General features: G+C 42.2%; 1 protein-coding gene across 1 annotated transcript in view; it reads left to right on the top strand.

The window, feature by feature from the left end:
- LOC146770421 (rho guanine nucleotide exchange factor 11-like) overlaps window positions 1-24,602 on the top strand; it is a 327,379-nt gene that overhangs the window by 43,451 nt on the left and 259,326 nt on the right. The window contains exons 4-5 of the mRNA XM_085640471.1: window positions 11,143-11,269; window positions 22,678-22,835. Coding sequence (XP_085496597.1) covers window positions 11,143-11,269; window positions 22,678-22,835 — 285 coding nt within the window. The remainder of the gene's footprint in view (window positions 1-11,142; window positions 11,270-22,677; window positions 22,836-24,602) is intronic.

Here is a 24,602-nt window from a genome sequence, read left to right as displayed (position 1 = left end):
TTGGAGGGTGCAGAGGCAACAATTTGACCACACTGGGCAGGCAGGAAGGGAAGTGGCAGCACAACAGACGATGGACTGCAATGGAAAAAGGGCAGAGGCAACAAACCAACAATGCAGGACAGGCAAGAGAGGCTGTGGCAATATAATAGACCATTGTGGGCAGAAGCAAGAGGCAGTTGTAGTACAACCGTACTTGCAAACAGACCTGATTCAGCCAGGAAACGCCCAATGTTTTTAAGCCCAAATGAAATTTATTTTATCTGTTTCCTGTCTACAATCTCCTCTTTTTCAATGTAAGTCAATGGAGAAAATCAATTCTCAATTTTTGTTTTCAAAATCTCCCTCTTACCAAGTTCACAATGTGAGCAAGTATGGTACATTGGATCATGAAAGGCAGGAGGAATTGGGGTAGGGACATGGACTCGGATAACAGAGTACAGGAAGGACATGGAAAGGTTCCACCAAACTGACCTTTCAGGGCAGGCATTAAGGTTTGCAGCAGCACAATACACCACACAGGGCATGCGGGACGGCAGTGCAGCACAACAGTCCATTGAAAGCAATAGGGAGGGGACAGGACATGCACATGGACAACAGAGAACAGAGGGGAAAGAGGCAATCGCAGCAAGCTGACCATAATAGATAGACAGGAGAGAAAGCTGCGGCATAACGGACCATAAAGGGCAGGAGGGAGGAATCAGGTGCATTACAATGGAACAGACAAGCCAGGACGTAGGAAATAGGGGTCTGCACTTGTAAAACAGAGGGCAGGGGACAAGGGGGCAGGAGCAGCAAGCTGACCATGGAGGTCAGGGAGGATGGGCACTAGAAGCACAACACACCATAGAGGGCAAAAGTGAGACTATAATGGCATGCACACAGACCATCAAGGGATGGTGGGAGGTGGTCAGGAGCAGCTAGCTGATCAAACAGGGATGTTGGGAGGGGCTGTGACAGCACAGAAGACCATGCATGGCAAGCGGGAGGGTTAGTGGAGGCACAATGGCCATGATGGGCAAGAAGAAGGGGGCAGAGGCATGCACAAAGACCATGGAGGATAGAAGAGAGGGTGTGAGAAAGTATCCTCTTTATGCATGGTTGCCCCCACTTTTTGCTGAATTTCTGATGTACTTTGACTGAGTGTGTCCTGGGCTCTTGCTAATCAGGTACCCAGGGCCTATGTTCTTTCCCTAAAACTGCATTGAAGCCGAAAGCCAATTGGCATCTCTGGCCACAGGTCAACCCCTGGTAAATGGTACTACAGGTAGCCAGGGCACTGCGACCAGAAAAGGCCTCTAAGGGCTGCCGCACTTATTGTGCCACCCTTAGAGGTCCTGTACCTTTACACACACACACACACTGCCTTTGCAGGCTGCGTGTTTTAGTACAGAACAAAGTGAAGAGTCGACATGACATACATCTCTGTGTGCCATTCCTACAACCCACTGTCCTGGCACAGATCAGTCACCCCTGTAGCTGGGTGCAATATACCAGTGGTGAGGGTACAGGTGCATAAGCCCTGTACCCCTACAGTGTCTAAGTCCATTCTTAGACATTGTAAGTGCAGTGCTGCCATTAAGAGTATATGGTGCTGGGAGTTTGTGATTCCGAACTCCACAGCATCATAATGGCTACAGAAAACTGAGAAGCTTGGTATCAAACTTCTCAGCACATTAAACCCACAATGATGGCAGTGTGGGATTTCATGAAAAATGCACACAGAGGGCATCTTGGAGATGCCCCCTGAAAACTAACCCACCACTAGTGTCCAGACTGAGTGGCTGCTTTCAGCTGCCACCGCCAGACATGTTTCTGGACCCCTGGGTTGCGAGCCTGCTGCTCTCTGGGGCCTGAAACAATGCGCATCCTGGGACAAGGTGCCAAGCCTCCTCCCCCGGATGGGCAGGGTTCACGAAGGGGAAGCTTCAACGGCTTGCTGCCTTTGTGAGCTTCCCCAGGCCACTTGCTGCTCTCAGCAACTGGTCCCCACTGGTTCTGACCCCCACTTTGGGTGGGAGAACTGGTGGGAAAAACAAGTGAGAAAGAGAGGTGTGCCCACCTCTGCCAACTCCACCCCTCAGGTGGGGGAGGCGACGTGAAGCACAACTCTCAGTCCACTCCATCTTGAAGATGGGGGCACCCAGCCAACCAGGGACAGGCTCATATTCCCCTCCCACTGGAGGGTGGCATAATAGGGGGGGGACCCACCCCAGGGAAGGGACCCATTGGTCCCTGCCTTTTACCTACCTGTAACGCTCCTAAATCTAGTATTTAGGGGCACAACTGAACCTTGCTTCCTCAGACAAGAAGAAACTACAAGAAGAATAAGAAGGACTGAACAGCCGTGCAGCAGCTAACAAGAGGAAGACGCCCACTGACTTGGCACCAGCCCTACCGGCCTGTCTTCCCCCTTGAACCTGCTCCTGTGAAATCCCGGTGTGTCCTGCAGCCAGAAACCTCAAAAACCCCAGAGGACCTGCCTGCTTTCAAGCTCAAAGACTTTGTCTCCCGTGAACACTGGATTTGTTCATCTGCAACCTCTGGCTCCGGCCAGGCACAGCGAATCCGCCCAACTCTGCAGCCGCCATCCACGGCCTGAGCTCGAATGGGCAAACACCACGAGGAGGTCACCCTGGCGATCCTGACCCGAGATCCGGTGACCTCTGACCTGCCTCAAGCTCCAGCCGACACCTGTAGCCTAAATCCGGAAGGTCCCCCCAACCGTGGCCATGAGCTGGTAAGACGATACGACTCCAAAAGGCCCCCCTGCACCCGACGCCACATGGCTTTGTGTGCCCAAAGCGACGGTGCCTAACTAACCCCTAACTTCCCAACTTACCTCTCGAAGTGGTGGTTGCACCCAGAAGACCTTTGTCCCCAAGCCTGCAGTGCCATCGCAAACCGGAGGTTCCCCATTGAACACAAAAAGGGCGCCCAACATCGAAACAGCAGCCTGTTCCCGGCCGACCTAGTGCTGCTGAGGGTTCACCTTTGGTGCTACTTTGTTTCCCCATTTGCCCTGAGCGAAAGTCCAGGAGCTTTACTCCCACAACCAAGTGGCCTGCTTGCCAGCAGCTACCAACCGGAGGCTCCCTATCCCCCATTGGATAACATTGGACCTCAGCACTCTGCACCCGGCCACCATAGTGCCACTGAGGGTTTAACTAGAGGGCATCCTTGACCCTGGGGGACCCCTGAGTCTACCCCAGAACCTCAACTCCCACTACCAAATACTTAACTCAAAACTGATAACACTGTTTTCCTCCAAAGGATAACATTGACTGTTTTACTGTGAAAAGTTTGTAAGTGTGGAGTTTGAGAAACCAAAGGAATTCTTTAAAATTGCTTAATCTAACAAAAACAATTGTACTTACCTGTTTTCAGGAAATGTTCCAGAGTAGCATCTAGGTATACTACTCTGTGTAAGCCTAGTAATCTCAAACGTTACTCACCTTCTATTTTACTAAAAAAGCCTATTCAAGTATATGTACTGCATTTCCTAAGTTTTGCTTTTATCTGCAGCCATACTGTAGATCAAACCAAAGTGCATATACAATTATCATTCAAACTGTATTTCAATCGCATTACTACTGTAAAGTATTTATTGCTTATCTGTGCCAGGCTTGCTTGGTTCTAGAAAATTAAATAACTAAAAAAATATTTGTATCCGAAAACAATTGGTCTGAAGTTCAGTCTGTGAGTGTGTGAATTGATTTGCTGAGTGAGGGTGTAAAATAAATACTTAACACTGTCCACTGATACTGCCTTACTGCTCGACCACACTACCATAAACAGAGAGTGAGGTGCTATCTAACTTTACCTCTGCCTACCTTTGGGGTTCCACTGGACTCTGTGCACACTATACCTCACTTTGGTATAGTATATACAGAGCCAGCTTCCTACATTGGTGGATCAGCGGTGGGATATTCAACTTTGCATTTGTTGGACTACTTGGTAACCACCTGCTCACATGACAGAACTCTTAAATTGTCTTTAGAATTCTGATTTCTCAAATTGGCATTTTTACAAAATTACTAAAAGTCTTGTTAGGGCTTTGGTTAACTCCCTTTAGAATTTTAGAAAACTAAAAGACACTTAAGCTAGGGTTAGAGGGGTTAGAAGTTTTTTTTAACAATGTCTCAAATCAAGAACCCAGCGGTTAGTAAAAATAACCACAATGAGATAGAGGACTTGGTTGAGGAGCTCGACCTCACCCCTTACCGTCACTTGTTTTTCAAGGAGGTAAGGTTCCTATGTAAACTTAAAAACATAGCCATGGGTCCCCATCCCACCAAACAAAAGCTCCAGGATCTGTTGGCTGGGTATGCAAAGGGCCACCCATCTGTAAATGTTGAAGACCAGTCAGAAGAGGAAGAAGAGGGAGAGGATGACCAGTTAGATCAACCTCTCCACTTCCTAGGGAGAAAAGGGTCCAAGTACCCTTGACTCCAAGAATCAACCTCTCAGTACCTAGATCCCACACAGGTGGCTCAGGTACCACTGAGGACATTGAGGACAGCCTCAATGAGGAGGACAGCCTTTTAGTAAGGCTGACCAAAAGATTAGATCTATAGACCAGGTTGCTGGCTCTAGAAAGAGAGACAGCAGAAATGGACCTAGCACCCGTCAATGGTGGCAGCAATTTGCTTAATAAGGATACAGAGCAATCTTATGATCCTAAAATCCCCAAAGGGATTGCCCCTAAATATGAAGAGAGTAATGATATCACGAAATAGTTCACAGCCTTTGAGAGGGCTTTTGAAATGAGAAAAGTGTAGAAGTCACACTGGGGGGGGAAACTCCTTTTGGAACTGTTGTCTTGTACCTGTAGAGACAGACTCCTGACCCTTATAGGGGCAGATGCTGGGTCTTATGACTAAATCTGATTGAGGGATTTGGACTCACAACTGAGGAATACAGAATTTGATTCAGGGGGGCTCACAAAACCCCAAACCAATCATGAATTGACTTTTTTAGACTACTCAGTTAAAACACTAGATTGTTGGTTAACCGGACACAATGCTCATGATTTCAATGGACTTTACAATCTGTTTATGAAGGAACATATTTTAAGTAATTGCACAAATGAAAAGTTACATCAGCATTTGGTAGACCTAGGTCTAATTTCTCCCCAAGAATTGGGAAAGAAGGCAGACCGCTGGGTCAAGGCAAGGGTGACAAAAACAACCACTGGGGGTGACCAAAAGAAAGGGGTTACAAAACCTCACCAGGGGAAAGGTGGTGAGAATCCCCAAGATAAGAAGGCCCGAGTATTCTAAAGGGCCCCAAAAACTTGCACAGGAGGGTGGGTCCCAAACCTCTTCCCAGTCCATTAATATGTACAAGGTAAATGACTTTGATCCTTTAAAGGCCTGGTGTAACAACTGTAAGAAGTTGGGACACTTAACTGGAGATGCTGCTTGCCCAAACAAGAAGGCCCCTAGTCCTACTACAGCTCGTCCTGGAATAACAAGTCCCCAGATGGGATCAACAGTGTGCCAAGAGCAAATCGGGTTGCACACTGAAGCAGTTCTAGTTTCAAAAGAGGAAGTTGAGTTTGCCACTGTAGCTGTGTGGCCACCCAACTTAAAAAATACTTACAATACCCTTGGATTAATGGAACTAGGATAGAAGCTCTGAGGGATACAGGTGCCAGTGTCACTATGGTGAGAGGCACACTGGTTTCCACTGAGCAATACTTGATTGGGAGAACTTACCCAGTTACCAATGCTGACAGTGTTACCACTAACCATGCAATGGCTATGGTGACTTAAACTGGGGGGGGGGGGGTGTTACTGGCCTGAAACAGGTAATGGTCTCACCAAAGATCCATCTGCATGTCTGCTTGACAATGACCAGGAAACCTTAACATGGGCTGAGGTTGAACTGAAAACCCATGTAGCAATGCTAGATATCCCTGAATTGGTGTGTGTAAAACCATGATCACAGAGCAAGAGACAGGGTGAAAAAGAAGTGTTGGAGCCTGAAAGTATGGCCCAACCTTCCAAGAGAAAAGGTAAGAAAACTGGGGAACCAGCTTCTGTACAGCAAAAGGATTAGGACCCCTCTCCTCAGGTAGATGACTTGGACATCCCAGAAGGAACTGAGCACATGGAGCTTGACCCTAACCAGGTTGATCTCTTAGGCCCAGGGGGACCCTCCAGGGAAGAGCTGTGCCTTGGACAGCAGGACTGCCCAACTTTTGAAAGCCTGAGGCAGGAAGCTTCTGCACAGTAAAAGGGAGATGTCTGTGGTACCCACAGAGTTTATTGGGAAGAGGGACTACTGTACACTGAGGCCAGAGACCCCAAACCTGTAGCCACAAGGAGAGTGGTAGTGCCGTAGATGTACAGGGAGTTTATTCTAACTTTAGCTCATGACATCACCCTTGCTGGACATCTGGGCCAAACCAAGACTAGGGAAAGACTAGTTAGCCACTTTTACTGGCCCCATATGCACCAAAAAGTAAAGGAGGTTGTCAGCACCTGTGTCACCTATCAGGCTAGTGGCAAGACAGGTGGCCCCTCAAAGGCCCCCGTGATACCACTACCTGTGGAGGGGGTTCCCTTTGAAAGTGTATGTGTGGACATAGTGGGTCCACCTGAACCTCCCACAGCATCAGGGAACACATTCATTCTAGTGGTAGTGGATCATGCCACTAGGTACCCTGAACCAATTCCCCTTAGGACTACTACAGCTCCTGCAGTAGCCGAGGCCCTCATTGGTGTCGTCACCAGGTTAGGGTTTCCAAAGGAAGTGGTTTCAGACAGAGGTTCCAACTTCATGTCGGCTTACCTAAAACACATGTGGAAAGAGTGTGGAGTGCAGTACAAGTTTACTATACCCTATCACCCACCAACCAATGGCCTTGTTGAGAGATTCAACAAGACATTGAAAGGCATGATTGCGGGGCTCCCTGAAAAACTCAAAAGGAGATGGGATGTCCTCTTACCCTGCCTGCTTTTCGCTTACAGAGAAGTGACACAGAAGGGAGTAGGGTTTTCCCCCTTTGAACATCTGTTTGGCCATCTTGTGAGGGGACCACTCTGTCTTGTAAAAGAGGGTTGGGAGAAGACTCTCCAAGAACTCAAACAAGATATTGTGGGCTATGTGCTTGGCCTAAGGTCCAGAATGGTTGAGTACATGGAAAAGGCATTCAAAAATCTTTAGGCCTGACAGGAGCTTCAGAAGCACTGGTATGACCAAAAAGCTGCACTGGTTGAATTTCAACCTAGGCAAAAGGTGTGGGTTTTGGAGCCAGTGCCACCAAGTGCTCTCCAGGACAGATGGAGTGGCCCTTACCCTATCCTAGAAAAAAAGAGTGAGGTCACCTACTTAGGTGACCTGGGCACAAGCGGGACACCCAAAAGGTTATCCATGTGAACTGCCTGAAACTCTACCATTACAGGGCTGACATCACCATGCTGATGGTGACTGATGAGGATAAGGAGACAGAGAGTGAACCTCTCCGTGACCTCCCCTCATACAGCCCAAAAGATGGGTCAGTAGATGGAGTTGTCTTTTCAGACACCCTCTCTGCCCAACAGCAGACTGATTGCAAGCAAGTCTTGCAGCAGTATGCTAAGCTCTTTTCCTTGACCCCTGGCCAGAAAAACTGGTGTACCCATGATGTAGACACTGGGGACAGTTCACTTGTCAAAAACAAAATCTATCGACAGTCTGATCAAGTCAAGGAAAGCATCAGAGCAGAAGTCAGCAAGATGCTGGAGGTAGGGGTTATTGAACCCTCTGAGAGCTCCTGGACCAGCCCAGTGGTTCTAGTCCCCAAACCTCATCCACAGGGTGGAAAGAGAGAAATGAGGTTCTGTGTGGACTATAGAGGACTCAACTCTGTCACCAAGACAGATGCTCACCCTATCCCAAGAGCAGATGAGTTGATAGACAAATTGGGTACAGCCACATTTCTAAGTACCTTTGACTTAACTGCAGGGTACTGGCAAATTGGCATGGTCCAGGAGCAAAAGAAAAGACAGCATTCTCCACACCTGACGGGCATTATCAGTTTACTGGTATGCCCTTTGGTTTAAAGAATGCCCCTGCCACCTTCCAGAGGTTGGTGAACCAAGCCCTTGCTGGATTGGCATCCTTTAGTGCAGCTTATCTAGATGATATTGCTGTTGTTAGCTCCACCTGGCAGGATCATCTGATTCACCTTGGGAAGGTTTTAAATGCCCTGCAAACTGCAGGCTGAACTACCAAGGCACCCAAATGCCAGATAGGGCAGGGAACTGTGGTGTACTTGGGCCACCTTGCTGGTGGAGGCCAGGTACAACCCTTACAGCCCAAGATCCAGGCCATCCTGGACTGGGCAGCTCCAACAACCAAACCCAAGTCAGGGCATTCCTTGGCTTGACTGAGTACTACAGGAGGTTTCTGAAGGTATATGGGTCCATTGTGGATCCCCTCACAGAACTCACCTCCAAGATCATGCCCAAAAATGTAAACTGGACAGTTAGTTGTCAAAAGGCTTCTGACACCCTGAAAGAGGCTATGATGCCTCTGAGCTAGGGATAGGAGTGGTCCTATCCCAGACCAATGATGAAGGCAAAGACCAACCTGTTGCTTTTATAAGCAGAAGGCCTCTCCCCAGGGAGCAGCGTTGGAATGCAATTGAGAGGGAGACCTTTGCTGTGGTTTTGTCCCTGAAGAAGCTGAGACCATACTTGTAAGGTACTCACTTCCTAGTTCAAACTGATCACAGACCTCTGAGATGGCTAATTCAAATGGAAGGTGAAAATCCTAAACTGTTGGGGTGGTCTATCTCACTACAGGGAATGGACTTTGTAGTGGAACACAACCTGGGACTGCCAATGCAGATGGACTTTCCAGGTTCTTCCACTCATACAAAACCAGAGAAATTCAGCAGTTTTAGTTAGCTGACCTAACAATAACTCACGCTCCTGCAATGCACTGCTGATGACTTCACATATTACATCACTCATGACATGGTGAGTGACATGACATCTCAAATGACATCACTGATGACATCCCGGATTACATTATCCCGTGACTGGGAGTGTTTCTAAAAAGTTTAAGAATGTGATATATATATATGATGATTCTGTCAGTGTGTGACTGACTGTATAAGAGAGTGATTATACGTGTCTGGGTGAATGTATGGGTGAGTGACTAATCTGTGGGAATGTCTGTATCAGATCAATGCCTGGTGGTCACACAACACACAGACACTCTGTCACCCATACAGGTACTCAGACAACCAATCAATAGCCCATACAGAAACTCATGTACCTATTCACCAACCCATGCAGCCACTTACACACCAACTGACAGACTGATACAGACTTTCACACAGATTAGTCACTCACCCATACGTTCAACCAGATTCCTCCTAACTGTTGAAAGAAGTTCAGTCAACCTGACGGTTCTGCTGCATAAAGATGAGGGTTATGGTGAACAGTCTTCAACAAGCTGTCAATGCTGGGAAGGGGTAGTGTTACACCCCACCTCACTGTGTTCACAGATGGTGCATTTGCTAAACCCTAAAAGGACATTTTATGACTTTTTTTTAAAAAAAAGGAAAACTGGCAAGTGTCTCCTACCCATCTTCTAGTTATGCTGAAGTAGGTAAAAGTGCTAGGAGTCAGACATCTGCAGTTGGTATGTAGAACCCTGCATTTTACCCCGAACTCAGTACACAATGGTTAGTGTTTTACACTGTGAGATTGTTATACACTATTTGAGATTTCTCTCATAGCATATTTCAGCTGCCATAGTTGTGTTTATAAAAAGAGTATCAGGAAAATATTCCTTTTCCAGGTTGTTAACATGAGTCTGAAAAAACAAGCATTGCAGTCGAGCACACATTTGATTTAGCAGCACCGTTTAAACTAGTGGCCTGCTTTCTCGGCCTGCGCCCGCATTCTGATTCATTTAGTCCACAAGCAATGACCAAGTTAGTATACAACCGGACTTGTAATATAGGTAACATTAGAAAAATACATATGCAAGCCTTGCAACACAGTGCAAAGGAGAACCTTTTATACAAAGAGCGGAAATCAACTCTGTCTCGCCTTTGTGATACAAGAGGGCATATTTACTAGAAAGTGGCGAATCGTGTTGTTAAGCCAAGAAGGCTAACAACACACTTTGTCATTTTAGAAACACAGCGCTGCACTGTATTTATAAGAATACGGTACAGCCCTGCGTTTCCCCCTGCGCTGGTATTAAATTAAGCTGCCTAGTGCCATGCATGCACCCTTTCACCATAGTGCAAGGGTGCCCTTGTTGAGGGGAAGATTGTTTATGTGCAGGAAGGTCCCCCTTCCTGCACATAAACAATCTTTAAATGCCGTTTTGTAACTTCTATGTGTGCTGCTTAATAAAGAACACATAGAAGTTGCAAAACGGCATTTTTTTAAAATTATTGTTATTGTGCAGGAAGGGGGATATTCCTGCTGGTAAACAAACATTGGCATTTTGCAGTTTCCATGTGTGCTGCACAATGCAGCACACATGGAAACAGCAAAAACAAGGAGAAATAAAGCATTTTTCCTAATTTCACCTGTTGAAGACCAGATTTTTCCTGATCTTAATTTTGGCACTGCCTCCTATTTATGCTGCTCTTCTAAATAGGGGGCAGCGTCAAAATCAATGGGTGTTGTGGTGGAACGCCCACCACAACACCCATTGCCCACCCCTTTCACGCTAAGTGCAGCGTGAAAGAGTGCCTTAATTGCAAGGCAGCATTAAGCCACGTTAAGTTGCTTAACGCTGCCTTGTAAATAAAACAAACCTCCCATCACCATTAAAACATCACTAAAAGAGACGTGGTTGCAATAGGGGCTTGTAAATACGCCACTAAGTCTCCTTGGACTGCCTCAAAGAGCACCTTTTATTTTGAAGATTGAGACCATAGTTGAATAAATGCATAAAACACAAACGTAGTTTATAATGGCTGAGAACTGTCGCCCAAAGCAGTTCACATATTTCTCCATCATGCATTGATATAAATATAGATGATGACCAGCTGTTGTAGCTAGATCATTTGTCACTGCTTTAGTTGTGAGATACACAAGTAGTATTAACATGAAGGGTTGTCTTGAGAATATGTATGGTCACTATGGGCACACATAACATTTTTTCCTCTTGTCTGGCACCTAGTTAATCCTTTGACTCGGAGCAATCTATCTCTGCACTTTGCGAACAACCAGCAGTGTGACCGCCAAGTGCGGGTGTTGCAGTGGCTGTCAACAGTAAGCCGTCATGAAGAGCTTCTGGACTCTGAAAGGTAGGCGAATGCTTCTGCTGTAGCAGTCTATTCTATAATCTATAAAGTGACTACAGTTGTAGGAATTCACAGCCTAATAGGATATTGTCTCAAAGCATTTGGCACCATAACCCTTCTGTGGGAATCCATGCTTGCTTCCATGTTACCTACCCATTACAAACAAAATACTTCCCAATGAACTATACATTTCCAAAATGTATTGACTCTGATTCAGGTTTTTATGTTTTTGATTTTATGAGTTCATTATTATCACTGCTTGTTGCATGTTTGCTGTTATTTAGGGGCCAATAATGATGTTGGTTGGAAAACCTCTGACCTCTAGTCAGAAGCTTCCCAACCGTGGTCAGACTTTCCAGAAGACTCGGTCGGTTTGTGGCCCGAAGACTGATTGAGAGTTTGCGGTCGGAATGTAAACCAGACGGTCATTCTGACTCAGTTCCGGCCAGCGCTCGGAGTGTTCCTGTCGATCGGAACCGCACCATAATCCCCTATGGATGGCGTTTGTACCGTCTGTATCACGATGTTGGTTTCTGACAACCTTTCTGTGCCGGCCTTTCCGACATGGAAAGGCTGTCGGAAAGTAACTTTGGGGGTACCTAGCAGGGCCCCTTTGCCCCCGTGGTCTAAGGTCCGTGGTGAAGGGGGTACCTAGGGTACCCTCTCCCTGTGAAACCCTGCACTGTATGGTTGGTACCATTGTGCATGGTTTTACACATGCACCCATTTCTCTATAGGAGCCTGTATTATGGCCGTTTTATGGCCGTAACACAAGCTCCCATAGAGAACAGTGGGAATTTGACCGAACAGTGGTCAGTCGCATCATAATCAGGCCTTCGGATCCGCCGACCTCAGGTCAGTCAGACCTGAGTCCAAGATGTTGTCTGTCGGTGGCAACTCCAACATCGTGATGAGCCCCTTAGTATTCAATTTGTAATGTTGAAGGTGAGCTGGTTATCGGGGCAGAAATAACAGTTGTGTATACATGCACATTCCTCAGAACATTAGTATGCATTGCCTATAGTTTTAATGTTGAATTTTTTTGGCCCGGTTCACTGACAAAATATTAAACCCCAAAATAGCCCCATGCAAAAATATTGTTATATAAATATCAATATAAAAAATATAGTTATGCTATACTAAATTACAAACATTTCGAGAAAAAAAATCATTCTCTTATATCATTGTATAACATATTGTTTCTTTACATATATATAATTGTAAATATTAAACATTACATATATTAATAATGACACTAATGTAAATATATATATATATGTAATAGTTAAAAAAACCAATTACAATTATTTTCAAAAAGTAAAACACACATATATTAATATATATATTTATTTACAGATTGCTAATTAAAAAATATTATTAAACTAATAATTTTTATGTATAGTATAATCATTTTTTATATATATAATCTTATTACCTTTACAAAAATGATTATACTATACATACAAATTATTAGTTTAATAATAGTTTTATATTTAATTATATATATATATATATATATATAACATAAAATATATAAAAAAAATATTTTCATTACAAATAAAAAATTTAACCAAATACAAAATAGCAATTCAATAAAAATGCATTACATGTTAAAAACATTATTAATATTATAATTTTCAATAAACAAAAACATAATAATATACATTTAAACAATATAAACTAGACTATAAAATGCATATACAATTCTCACTACAGTTTAGACAAATGTAGGCAAAATGTTGTACTCAGGAGGGGTAACATTTTCTATTCCCACTCCAGTCAAATCAACAGTATGGAAATTGTTGGATTGCGGAGGGGTAAAATTTACTATTCAACTTCAGTGACTCTTGTCCATTATTGATGTAAGAGTCATACCAGTGAAGATGTTGATTTCCTAAAACAGATAATGTATGCAGCATGCATATTGCTATACTTTGGATTTCAATACTGTTATGAGGTTTTCTGGTTAAACAGAAGTACTTTTACCAATAAATCATGACTACCCAAAGATTTCCACCACCAGGTCTCTGGTGAACCCCACCCCATCATACACCCTTAAAATGGGATGCAGGTAAGGAAGATCATAGAGGATGTTCTATAAATTAGCTTACATTGGCAATACCTTGTAATGTGTGTAACATCGCCAATTGTCGACCATTAGAAAGTGGCTCAATCATGGAAGTTGTACATTCACAAGGAAGGCTTTGTTGGCTTAGGTTTTTTCTTTTTCACAGCTGCTCTCGGATACTGAAGTATTTTTCTGCTTTTAGAAACATTTATTTCATTTAGAGAAAGAGCTCAGGACATTCCTAATGGGTTCATTGATGCTACAATCAAAACCAAATCAGTAAAGGCCATAATTAGCTGTGAGCACAGATATTGTCCAGGGAGACCATTGTCAGACACAATGTCTGATAGCCATCCGTAAGCTTCAGTTATCAGTTGAGAATGAAAGGAAAAAAACGAAGAACTTTTTTTAGTGGCCGTGCTACAGTATAACACCACTGGTTGGTAATTCAGCCGGCGTCAACGTAAAATAAATGTACACTACGGTAGAGTAATCTTTGTAATGGGTACCATCTCATTACTGGAACTATAAAAGTTCTATAAACAATTGAGATACACAATGGACAAAACATTAAATCATACTAATCTTTAATCTATTTATTAAGCTTAACAATATTTCAATGTAGCCTCATGATTAGATGGGAATTATTTTTTATGTGGCCAACAAATACAGTTTTTATCTCACATATATCTTTTTTTAGATTGGATAACATCAGTACCATTTCAACACCACTTTTAAACTGGCATCAACTATATGAAAACAGTCATATTGAACTTCTTATGTCTTCTTTTTTCACAAAGATTGCAGCCGGCATACATTCAACATGTGTAAGGATTCCCGCTTCCTCAAGGCTCCATGGTTGAATTTATTAAATGTGTCCTCCTGTATCATTTTCCAGTTAAATGTTCCTTATACTTCACTTCAGTGCATTCCATATAATTAAACTTACCGTAATTTCCAAAGTTGCAAGATTGAAAATCAACTTGATGTGTCGTTTAATGGTCCTCAGTTTCTTCTCAGATCTCTATCTTTATGTAACTGTTTCATAACTTCTCATCAATATTTAGAAACAATAAGCCGATAATATGGCTGTTACAATTGCCCATCGATATCCCCTCACTAACAGGCATAACTCATGTGCTAAGTCATAACTACAAAAGCAAAGTCGCAGATTCATCGTAGAGTTTTAGCCTTCAATTCCACGTAACTATTCCAGAGGAGGATGTGCCACTGAATGCCCAATTACAGCAAAAAAAAGTCTAATATAGCCCGGAATGGCCGGGGTGAGATGTAAATATTTTTGCAGCTTTCAGGTGCCCTGGCACCAGCAACACATGCTCGGACACAAAAATCAGTTGCCAATGCATAGCCATATACTTGTGTAGGGTTATGTATATTGAGGTGTACCCATGTAGGCCGAGTTCTGCGCCACAAGCACACACACATTGACCCTCATGTCCATGCTCAATTGTGTTTTTGAATGTTCTAATCTAGCCATTTCTATCCAGTTCAGTCTTAGCCTCAAAGTTTCTGGTGGAAGATTAGCCTCAGATGCTTAGTGCAGTTCCCCCTGCACAGTATGTCTTCAAATACCCAATGCTGCCTCACGGTACATGTGCAGGTGCATGAAATGGCCTATAATTTCTCCCTATGCAGAGATCGTCTTGTGCAGGTTTAGCCTTGAATGTCCAGTGCCATGTCCCAAGGTGTTGATTTACCATTAAAGGCTCAGAGCAGCAGTGCAGCTTCAGCTTCTATCTGTACGTCCCAGCTGCCCAGTGCTGACTCCCATTGTTGAGTTTTGTTTGATGAAAAAGCCTCCACATGTTTGACGTTTAATTCCAGCTCCTTACTTTTAGCAACCATGACCAGTACAGGAGATCCACATTGGGTAGTATGATAGAGGCACGCATGGCTAAACCATGTGTGCCTCCACAATGCTGCCCTAACCACAAATGCATCTGAACAACTCATTCTTTACCACGTATGCCTTTACCATGCAATTTTGTGGTAAAGGCATGACTGGTAAAGGGACATTTGTGGTAACTTTTACACTTGAGCCCCCGAGCCCTAAAAACTACCATGACCCCCACAAGCTGCAAAAACTACCCACCCAAGCCCTAAGAACTAACCCAACCCTTCATGACCCCATAAAAACTACTCCAACACCACAAGACCTAAAAACTATCCCGCCCCCCTGAGCTCTAATAATTACCCAACCCCCTGAGCCCTACAAACTTCCCCGACACCTGGAGCCCTGAAAACATCCGAATCAGCCTTAAAACTCCATAACCCGGCCCCAGCCCCACTTACCTCATTGTGTCCTCTCCCGATCCTTCCTGTTCCTGGGCCCACCCATTCCAGCATCTAGACCACATGCCTACCTCAACTACGCATATGCTTGGTTAAGGCAAGCTTGGTTGCCCTTGCAGGGAAATGGCATGCATGGCTTAGCCCGCGTTCTAATGGCTGTTTCGCTCCACATGGTGCTGGGGCTCTACTTTCCACCTCATATTTCTTGATTGAAGGCAACATACACGCTTTGTTGAAGGAACACTGATCCTAACTTACCTTCTTCTTGAGCTACATGAGCTCTCTTATGGCCTGTCTTTAATTTCTTCCCTGATGCTTCAGTTTGCAGGCTCCTTGATGGTAGTATTGGAATTGTTTATCCCTAGTTCCAACTAGAGACCCCAGCAGCTTCCTCTTTGAGCTGAGGGATTAGAAGGTGGGAAAAGGGATAGGAAATCAAGAAGGCAGACCTAGCTCATATTGCCAGATTTACTTTCTTTTGTATGCTGTCCCTGCTACCTCAGAGACCAGGAGAACAGCAAACTGCTAACTGTCTACTTCGCTTGTTAGCCACTATATGATGCATGTCATAATCATTCTATATGTTATGTACTTTCATGCAAAGTTGTAGTTCTTTTTTTTATTTTTTATTGGAATACTTAATCATTCCCATAATCTAAAAATACAAATTTACATAAAAGCATAAAAAAATCACAAAAAGCAGGATCAAGTTTAAATATATCATTACATTCTTCCCTAATATTATATAGTAATACAAACACATGATTCTTATACACAATCAACCAAATACATTTAAGAAAACCCCATTTAATATACTTCATATTTATGATTTCATATAAAGAAAAACCTCTTAACCCAAAGTTTCCCATGATTTCTAAAATTTCCTATATGATCCAGATCTTAATGCATATCTTTTCTCCAACTCCTTAATCCTATTATGTTTACACTGTAGTTTTTGACAAGTCGGAATTTCATCAGACCGCCACCTTTTCAGGATTAAGGATCTAGCTAGTAGGACCACAATGTATAACAAGTCAACCTTTAAGTCGAGGATGCAATCTCGGGAGCACCTGCAGGGCTCTTGCGAATCCCTTGGCGGTGCCACCGCCAGTGTTTTGGTGGCATCGGAGGGGGGGGGGGGGGGGGGGGGGGGGTCATTTTTAGGAATGTGGACCTGGAGGTTAAGGAGGATGTTGAAAGCAGTGGATCGAAAACGCCGGCAATAGCCGAGACGGCGTCAAGAGGTGAAGGTAAGGATGCACAAGCGTGGGGAGCCTCCTGTCCTTCTCCTGAAGAAATCCTCCAACATCCAAACTTGTGCCTGCTGCTTTAACTCGAGGCTTAATTGCGGGATGCTCTACAAGGAAGAGACTTAATTGTATACTGAACTCTAAGTAACAAAGTAGTAGGACATCGTGATTCAGTAGAAACTGATTAATAGGGGCTTAAATAACGAAAAAAGAAAAGAGGAGAGAAGGTGACTGTTGCAGCATGTGCGCATTTAAGCGCAAACCCCCAAATGCGAATTCTGTCCCTGTTAATCAATCTACCCCGGTTCAGAGGTCGCGTCAAAAGAGCATCCTAGAGAAAACACTGGGTAGTTCACGTACATTACAAAGCGCACAACAGACGATGGATCTAAAGGTGCAACAGCTTCTGGAGGCAAATAGATTAGAGACCCCTGATGTCCAAGAGGCCCAGGCGGAGATTGAAAAAGGGGTGGAGAAGGAAGATACTTTGGAGACTGCAAGACTACAAATGTCTAGCCTCCTGCAACACTGGAAAGAACAGAAGATATGTAAAGTAACATCGAAATGGGAGGCCTCCAAAAGTAATCTACTGCTGTGCCCTTTTCAATTCCCCATCTGTTGCAAACAATATCCTCTTTTTTTCGAAATCACATATTGCGGTGACAGCTTCAACCACCTCCAGCTAGTTAATACATTAAACAATATCCCAGGCAGCATTGTCTTCAGCTCAACAGCATGCAGGGACAAAAGTGGCAATAGACAAATCTCGGCTGGTGGCAACAGCAATAGTAGGCAATGAGGAACCTCTGCAGGAGATAGAAAATGAACGGGAATCTAGACAAATGGTTAGAGACATGTTCGAGTTGATTCTTTCTGAGATAAAAGAGCTGCGTATGACACAGTCACAGGAGATATTTTATCATTACATGAAAGGTTGTTGGAAATCCAAGAGACAATGGGTAAAATACCAGAGCGTCTGACGGAAGCTGAGGAACAAGAAACTAGCCTAGAGGACAAGGTAGTGTCCTTTGAGCAGGAAATAACACAAATTAGGCAAAATACAGATGTCGTTGGGGCTAAATTATAGGATGTGGAAAATTACAACAGGTGTACAAACTTACGGTTAGTTGGGGTCCCGGAAGCAATTGAAGGCCCACAATTTCGGGACTGGGTAGAATCCCTGCTGAGAAAAGCAATCACGAATCCAACAGGAGACTTAACAGTTTCAAGAGCCTATAGGGTAACTTTCCAACGCCCCATTAATACAACACTCATAATATTCTAGTGAATTTTGTTGACTTTCGAATAAGAGAAAAAATAATGTCTAAGGCGATTTGAAAAAAAACTTTGACGACACAAGAAGTCCTGTCATTTAAAATCTTTTCGGATATGACTGCATTAGCAGCAAAGAGGCGGAGAGAATTTGTTCGAATGATTGATTCTTTTAAAGCAAAAGGGGCACAAGCAACCATTGTTCAATAATCGAAATTAAAAGGTCTCATAAATGGTAAATTTCACCTAATGGAAGATAAAGCAAAAGCACAAGAACTATTACAGTAGAAGTATATCTCACTATAAAAACCTATTAACTATGAATGCTAAATGTTAGGCAATAATTATGGGTTGATATTTTATAGAGATACTTACGTTAAGGATTTTGCAGCTCAAATATGAGTGTAAATGCTACCAGGAGTGAGAGACCGGAGGACCTGGGTCACTCCGGTAGTGGTAAGCACACAATACAGGGTGCTGGGTCATGGCACTCAGGGTACCAAGTGGGGGTAGAGAGGTGGTGTGGGTTACCCTCTCACTAGGGTCACAGGGGTATGGGAAAGATAATGGTCGGAAGGGATTACGCAGGGTACGGGGTGATTGCAGGGGAGAAAAATTGGATAGTTCATCCATGCATACAAGCAAACTATCTTTGGTAAATGAAGTAATGTTATCATCAATGCTAATATGCACTTTACATGACACTTTACTTTGCACTGTCAGTTAAAAAAATTGTTACGTACTGTAGTTAAAAGAATAATGCACATTGCACTTTGAATTATACGTCTTATTCTCTCCTTAAACATCAATGGCTTCAATAATAAAATAAAAGCGAAGCCATTGAAGAATAGGTAAGAGGATATATCCCTGACATTGTATTGATCCAGGAGATGCATAATATGAATAAAAAGAAATCTACATATAGTATGTTTAGGCAGTGGGCATAGTTAGGTATTTTTCATCAGCAAGTGCTGCTCATAGAGGGATAGCAATTTTCGTGAATAGATTCTCTTTTCAGATCACCTACTTTCAGGTTGATAAAGAAGGCAGGTGGGCTTGATCAGTGGTTTGATTATTAATAACAGGTTAACCACAGCCGAATATATGCACCATTTGAAGACGATCCTACCCGTTTATTGGAGCTTTATCACCCATTACGGCATAATCCTGGAACAGTGATATTGGGGGTGATTTTTACTTTTTGCAGGCTCCTGAATTGGATTCATCCTCTGGTACACAGAAACAGAATAAACCACCTATGAAAAAGGTATTAGCGGAATGTATGCAAAGATCTGATAGACATATTGCAGATACAATTTCACAATATGAGAGAATATTCATGTTTCTAAGCTAAATATAAAACAGTGGCAAGATTAGATCATTTTCTTACTTCATGCAATTTAAGTTTAATCAACTACACATATATTCAAAACAGATTTTCTGATCATGCTTTGGTAAAGTTGGAAGTATCAGGGCTTGGGGCACTTAAGACATCATCAACATCCACATCGAGGATGAAGACTTGTGTACGGAAACCCAGAATAAAATAGAAAGCTTCTTTCAACTGAATAGGATGCAGCTAGAGTAAAAAGAATCTGGGAGGCTTTTAAAGCTACTACACATGGATATATTACTACTAAAGATATAGCAGCTGGATGCCTCCGAAATGAAATGAGGAGAGTCCGTTTTCTTATAAATGTTTAGCTTGGCAAATAAGAGAAAGACAGGCACACAATAGGATTACTGCCTTGGTAGATAAAGATACAAATATTCACATCACAAATGAAGTACAGATACAGGAGTAGTCCAAACACTATGAAGCAATCTATTAAGTTAGACAAGAGGTAGATATTTCAAAACTAAAGGATTTTCCTATTAAACTCTTCATTCCTAAACTATAGGCAAGTCAAATTGAGAATATGTTGACCGATGTTACATTAAAAGAAATGGAAGTTGTAGTGCAATCTCTGGCTAATGGAAAAACATATGGAGAAGATGGATTGCCTGCTGAACTAAATAAGAAATGTTATTCAATAATAAATCCTGAATTAGTAATGTTAGCCAATTATATTTTTATGGGAGGCGAGATACCACCCTCTTTCCGTACGGCAGTATTAGTCAGCTTTTTGAAAAAGAATAAAGATAAGGAGGACATTAATTCATACAGGCCTATAAGCCTCTTAAACACCAATTATAAAATTATAGCCAAATTATTGCCAAACTGAATGAAAAAGTGATGTCATTGGTTGTGCCTGTTCATGCCTCCCCCCCCCATAGTTTAGGCCTTCATTTTACCCTAGTTTCTGTGCCATATCTGGAACCTGAGACACCGGGGTATACACCTCATATCAAGTTTGCACGTGGGTCATGCTCTCCGATGACGTATCACGGATATATGCAGATGATGTGTACCACTATGGAATGTACAATCTGTTATAACTATTTGAATGATCTATACGATGTACAATGTGTCTAATGTAAAAATGGCAATAAAAAAAAAAGTTTAAAGAAAAAGTGTGTTGGGTCAATTAAACATTTAGATCAGTGTGGATTTGTATCAATTAAACACCTAACTTTTAATACCAGTAGTTTAGTCAAAGGTATTGATTATTTTAGTCATAACAAAATCCCGGCCCAGATTATGTTACCAGATTATGTTACCAGATGCCAGGAAGGCTTTTGATCAGGTTTGCTGGGAGATTCTTTTCTATATTCTAACTGAGATTGGATTCCCTGTTGAATGTATTAATATAATATCCAAGTTTTATAAAAAGGCTTTGGCACGCGTAATTATTACTTCAAACAAGATTGGCGTTTGCAAAGTTAACAGAGGAACAAGACAAGGTTGTCCTCTGTCGCCATTACTTTTAGCTCTTTTTATAAAGCCGTTAGCAATAGCTGTTTGCTCAAATAGCAATCTGACATCCCTGATTCCAGGAATTACACAAATAAAGCTTTGTGCTGATGATATAGCATTATTTCATAGACCCTACATAAAAGTTCAAAAATATATATTTGAATCTTCCAGGAATACCAGCTAATTGGAGGGTATAAAATAAATAAATCAAAGACGGAGATTCTGTTCTGTAATACTGCACCCAACACTTTAATAACAGAACTGGGCTTACTGGTCATTACTAGGCCCAAGAGGTATATTGTGATATACTTCTCTAAAAAAGTAAATGACCTGTATGTTTTAAATTATGTCCCCTTCATTAATAAGATAATAGGACTGTTTCCAAAATGTAATAATTTGCCCCTTTCAATACCGGGTCAGGGTGCACTAATCCGTATGTTAATTTGACCTTTATGCATTTTTTTGTTTTTAGCCATCCCTAATGCAATCCAAATGAAATTCTTTAAAGAAGTGCAAGGCATGTTTTCCATTTTTTATTAGCAAACAAACCACAAAGATTAGCTTCAGATACACTTTATGGACCAGTAAATGAAGGAGGTCTAGGCCTCCCTGATTTGTATTATTTTGAGAATTTTGCACACACCACATATAGATCATCGAAGTATTTAAACATTAAAAGATACGATCATTTCTCCTTAGATTTAATTTATCAAGAATATGATAATATTAGTTTTATGCGTTTAGCGAAAACCTCTAAGAAAGTCAGATACAAGACGCTACAGTGTAACATCAAACATGTGCCATAACAGTTTCGGCACTACACGATTCACACCATTAATGGAGTAACACTGCTATCAGAAGTCTATATAGTAGAGCATCATTTGATAGATAGGAAAGTAATGTCTAATTGTATGAGCAATGGCTATCAGAAAAAAATGGACTTTTTGGAGGGGAATTGAAAAAAATTGAATGAAATAGAGACTAGCATTAAACATTGTCAAAAAAAATATTCAATGGTCCAATATTAAAATTAGTTATGTTTTACGATAGCTGAATCTCTTACACATAATTGAAACTATGAAACTCGCTGGGGAGCTGATACAATCTAAAACCCGCAAGAAAATCAGTATCTTGGCTTCTCTCCCACGCATCCAGGTGGCAGATAAACTTCATGGGAAAGCCACCCAAAAAATGGCATTCAAAGGAGGCCTCCAGATATCCATTGCAGCTTGGGATCAGATTAATGAGTTTAATTTCTCTTTATTGAAAGGGGAAAATGCATGACATATTAAATTTTACATTAAAAAACTTTTATATAGAACCCCCGATTTTCTCCATAAAATAAATCCGCAGATTTCGGCAAACTAACTTCAGTGCAATATGGAAGGAGGGGAGAATTGGACACATACTATATGTGGCTGCTCAAGGTTGAGCAGGTTTTGGGCCAAAGTTGTAGTTCTGTGTTTTTTTCCGGAGAACAATGCACATAATAGTGGGGGCAATTGGATGATAGACTAGAAAGTACAAACTAATCTGGTTTTTCATCACGGCATCGGTCTTCAATTGTGGACATGCAGTTAGTATAACGTGTTTGTAAATAGTGTAACCTTGATATTAAAAATAATTTCCCATGTATTTATAACTCTTTCAGGAGCATTGAATCCCCTAATTTATGGTTTGCTGGTGCTGATTCCCTTCATCCTGATCTGAAGCCAGTGCCAGAGTTACAGAACTGGCAGGACACTGTTGGACGCGATGTTGCACCCCATCTACCACAGAGGGAAAGGGCTAGGCAGGACGCCATACATGGTGAGCAGTCCAATTCATTGTCTGATTTCGGATTCAGGCTTTTTTGGTTAATGTTTCAAAGCATTCTTTGAATTTTATTTGTTTTCTAATGAGAAGTTACAGCTGCAAAATAACTATACTATTAAAGATGAGGGAGCAATGTGCAAGAATTGCTTTTCCCAAATTGAGATTCTTACTGAAAGTCTGAAACGCAATTTGGAAAATGCAATCCCTAATCCCTAGTGGGTCACAAATTGACCTTCCTCATTAATATTAATATACGACCCATTAGGAATGATAGCCATCACATGGATGGTGGCCTGCTGGGGTCAGCACACCACCATGTCTGTGATTGCTTTTTAATAAAGCAATATTGTTTTCTCTAAGTGCAGCCCGTTTACTTTCAAGGAAAATAGAAAATGAAACTTTTAAGTTTTGTGGGATCACTGCCTACTCACAAAAAATATTTTTGTTTACATTCTCAAAAGGGATGGGGATCTTTTGTGTACCCTTCCCATTTGCAAATGGTTACCACTGCATTTTAGTAGTGGGTAAAAATGCATGTTTTGCAACCTGTAGTTCGGCAGCAAAACATTAACACTACTGCAAATTGATAGTTGAAAGGGACCCCTAAACACACTCCTTCCAACTACCAAATCGCTGAATCAAATTGCAATTCGGTAGTTACTGAATTGCAATTTGGCATTTGTACTATAAAACATGTTGTTGCTGTTGCAAACAAGCTGATTTGTGATTCAACCTGTCTATTACCTCAAAAACATATTTGACATATGGCCCTAAGCCACCATTTGCATTACATTGCCTTAGATGCACGGGAGCCCATTTATTTTGGTCACTGGTATAGTGAGAATTATTATAAAGCTAATACCCTTTCTCTCAGTACATACTATGCCTTACTGGAGAGATCCGCCTCAGCAATGAGTCTGACTGGTGTCCAACCACAACTGTACTAGTAGGCAATTGTTCTTTAAATGAGAATTATAAAAAGCTTGGTGTAGCAGCAAGGATTCTATTTAAAAATAAATAGCCTAACATCTTGAAAATATTGATTCGTGCTTGCACGGTATCTGGGAAACAAAGCTTCCAAAAATTGTACTGAATTATTTTTCTCGTAATGGAAAAGACATAAACACTCACTCCACTTTTTATACAAAAATAAATCTGGAAGAGAGAAAGGGAAATGTGGAAGCTGAAGTAAATGGCTATCTTGATGAGTTACCTTGCATCATATGTGACACCTTCTGTCAGTTCAAGCTGTTGAGTTAATAGCATGTTCTGAGACTCAATATTTTTAGCAAGGGCTCAAAAAAACTCAGTAGGCACCCTACCATTGGCTAATAAGATAAGACTGTGCTTTTATGTGGGACCGTAGCTTGGTCAGTAAGATTGAAGGAGGGGGTGAGCATCAGATTTTCCCAAAATGAGGCTGGCATATAATGTTTAAATACATCATACGAAAACCAGGGTTCATAAGAGGGTACTAAGGGGCGGTGGAAAGGGAGAGGAATGCGGATCGGTAGGAGCACCAAGGGGGAAAACGCAATATTTTGTAAAATAACCAACATTTTTGAGGACGTTCGAAACAGAGTGAGAGAGTGTGTGCGTTTTTGTCTGCGTGTATGGAAAACTTCCTGTTGAAATCCGACTGACACCTCACAATACCCAACTGAAAGCACCTGTCCCCAACTATTTATCAGAAGATACATTTATTACTGGGGTGTAACACCTCAACCCCCCCCCCCCCAAGCTACACCCCTGCTTTTATGC

Source organism: Triturus cristatus, unplaced genomic scaffold (assembly GCF_964204655.1).
Source record: "Triturus cristatus unplaced genomic scaffold, aTriCri1.1 SCAFFOLD_367, whole genome shotgun sequence".
Taxonomy (NCBI): Eukaryota; Metazoa; Chordata; class Amphibia; order Caudata; family Salamandridae; genus Triturus; species Triturus cristatus.
Note: the sequence above shows the minus strand (reverse complement) of the source record. Positions and strands in the feature narration are given on the sequence as shown.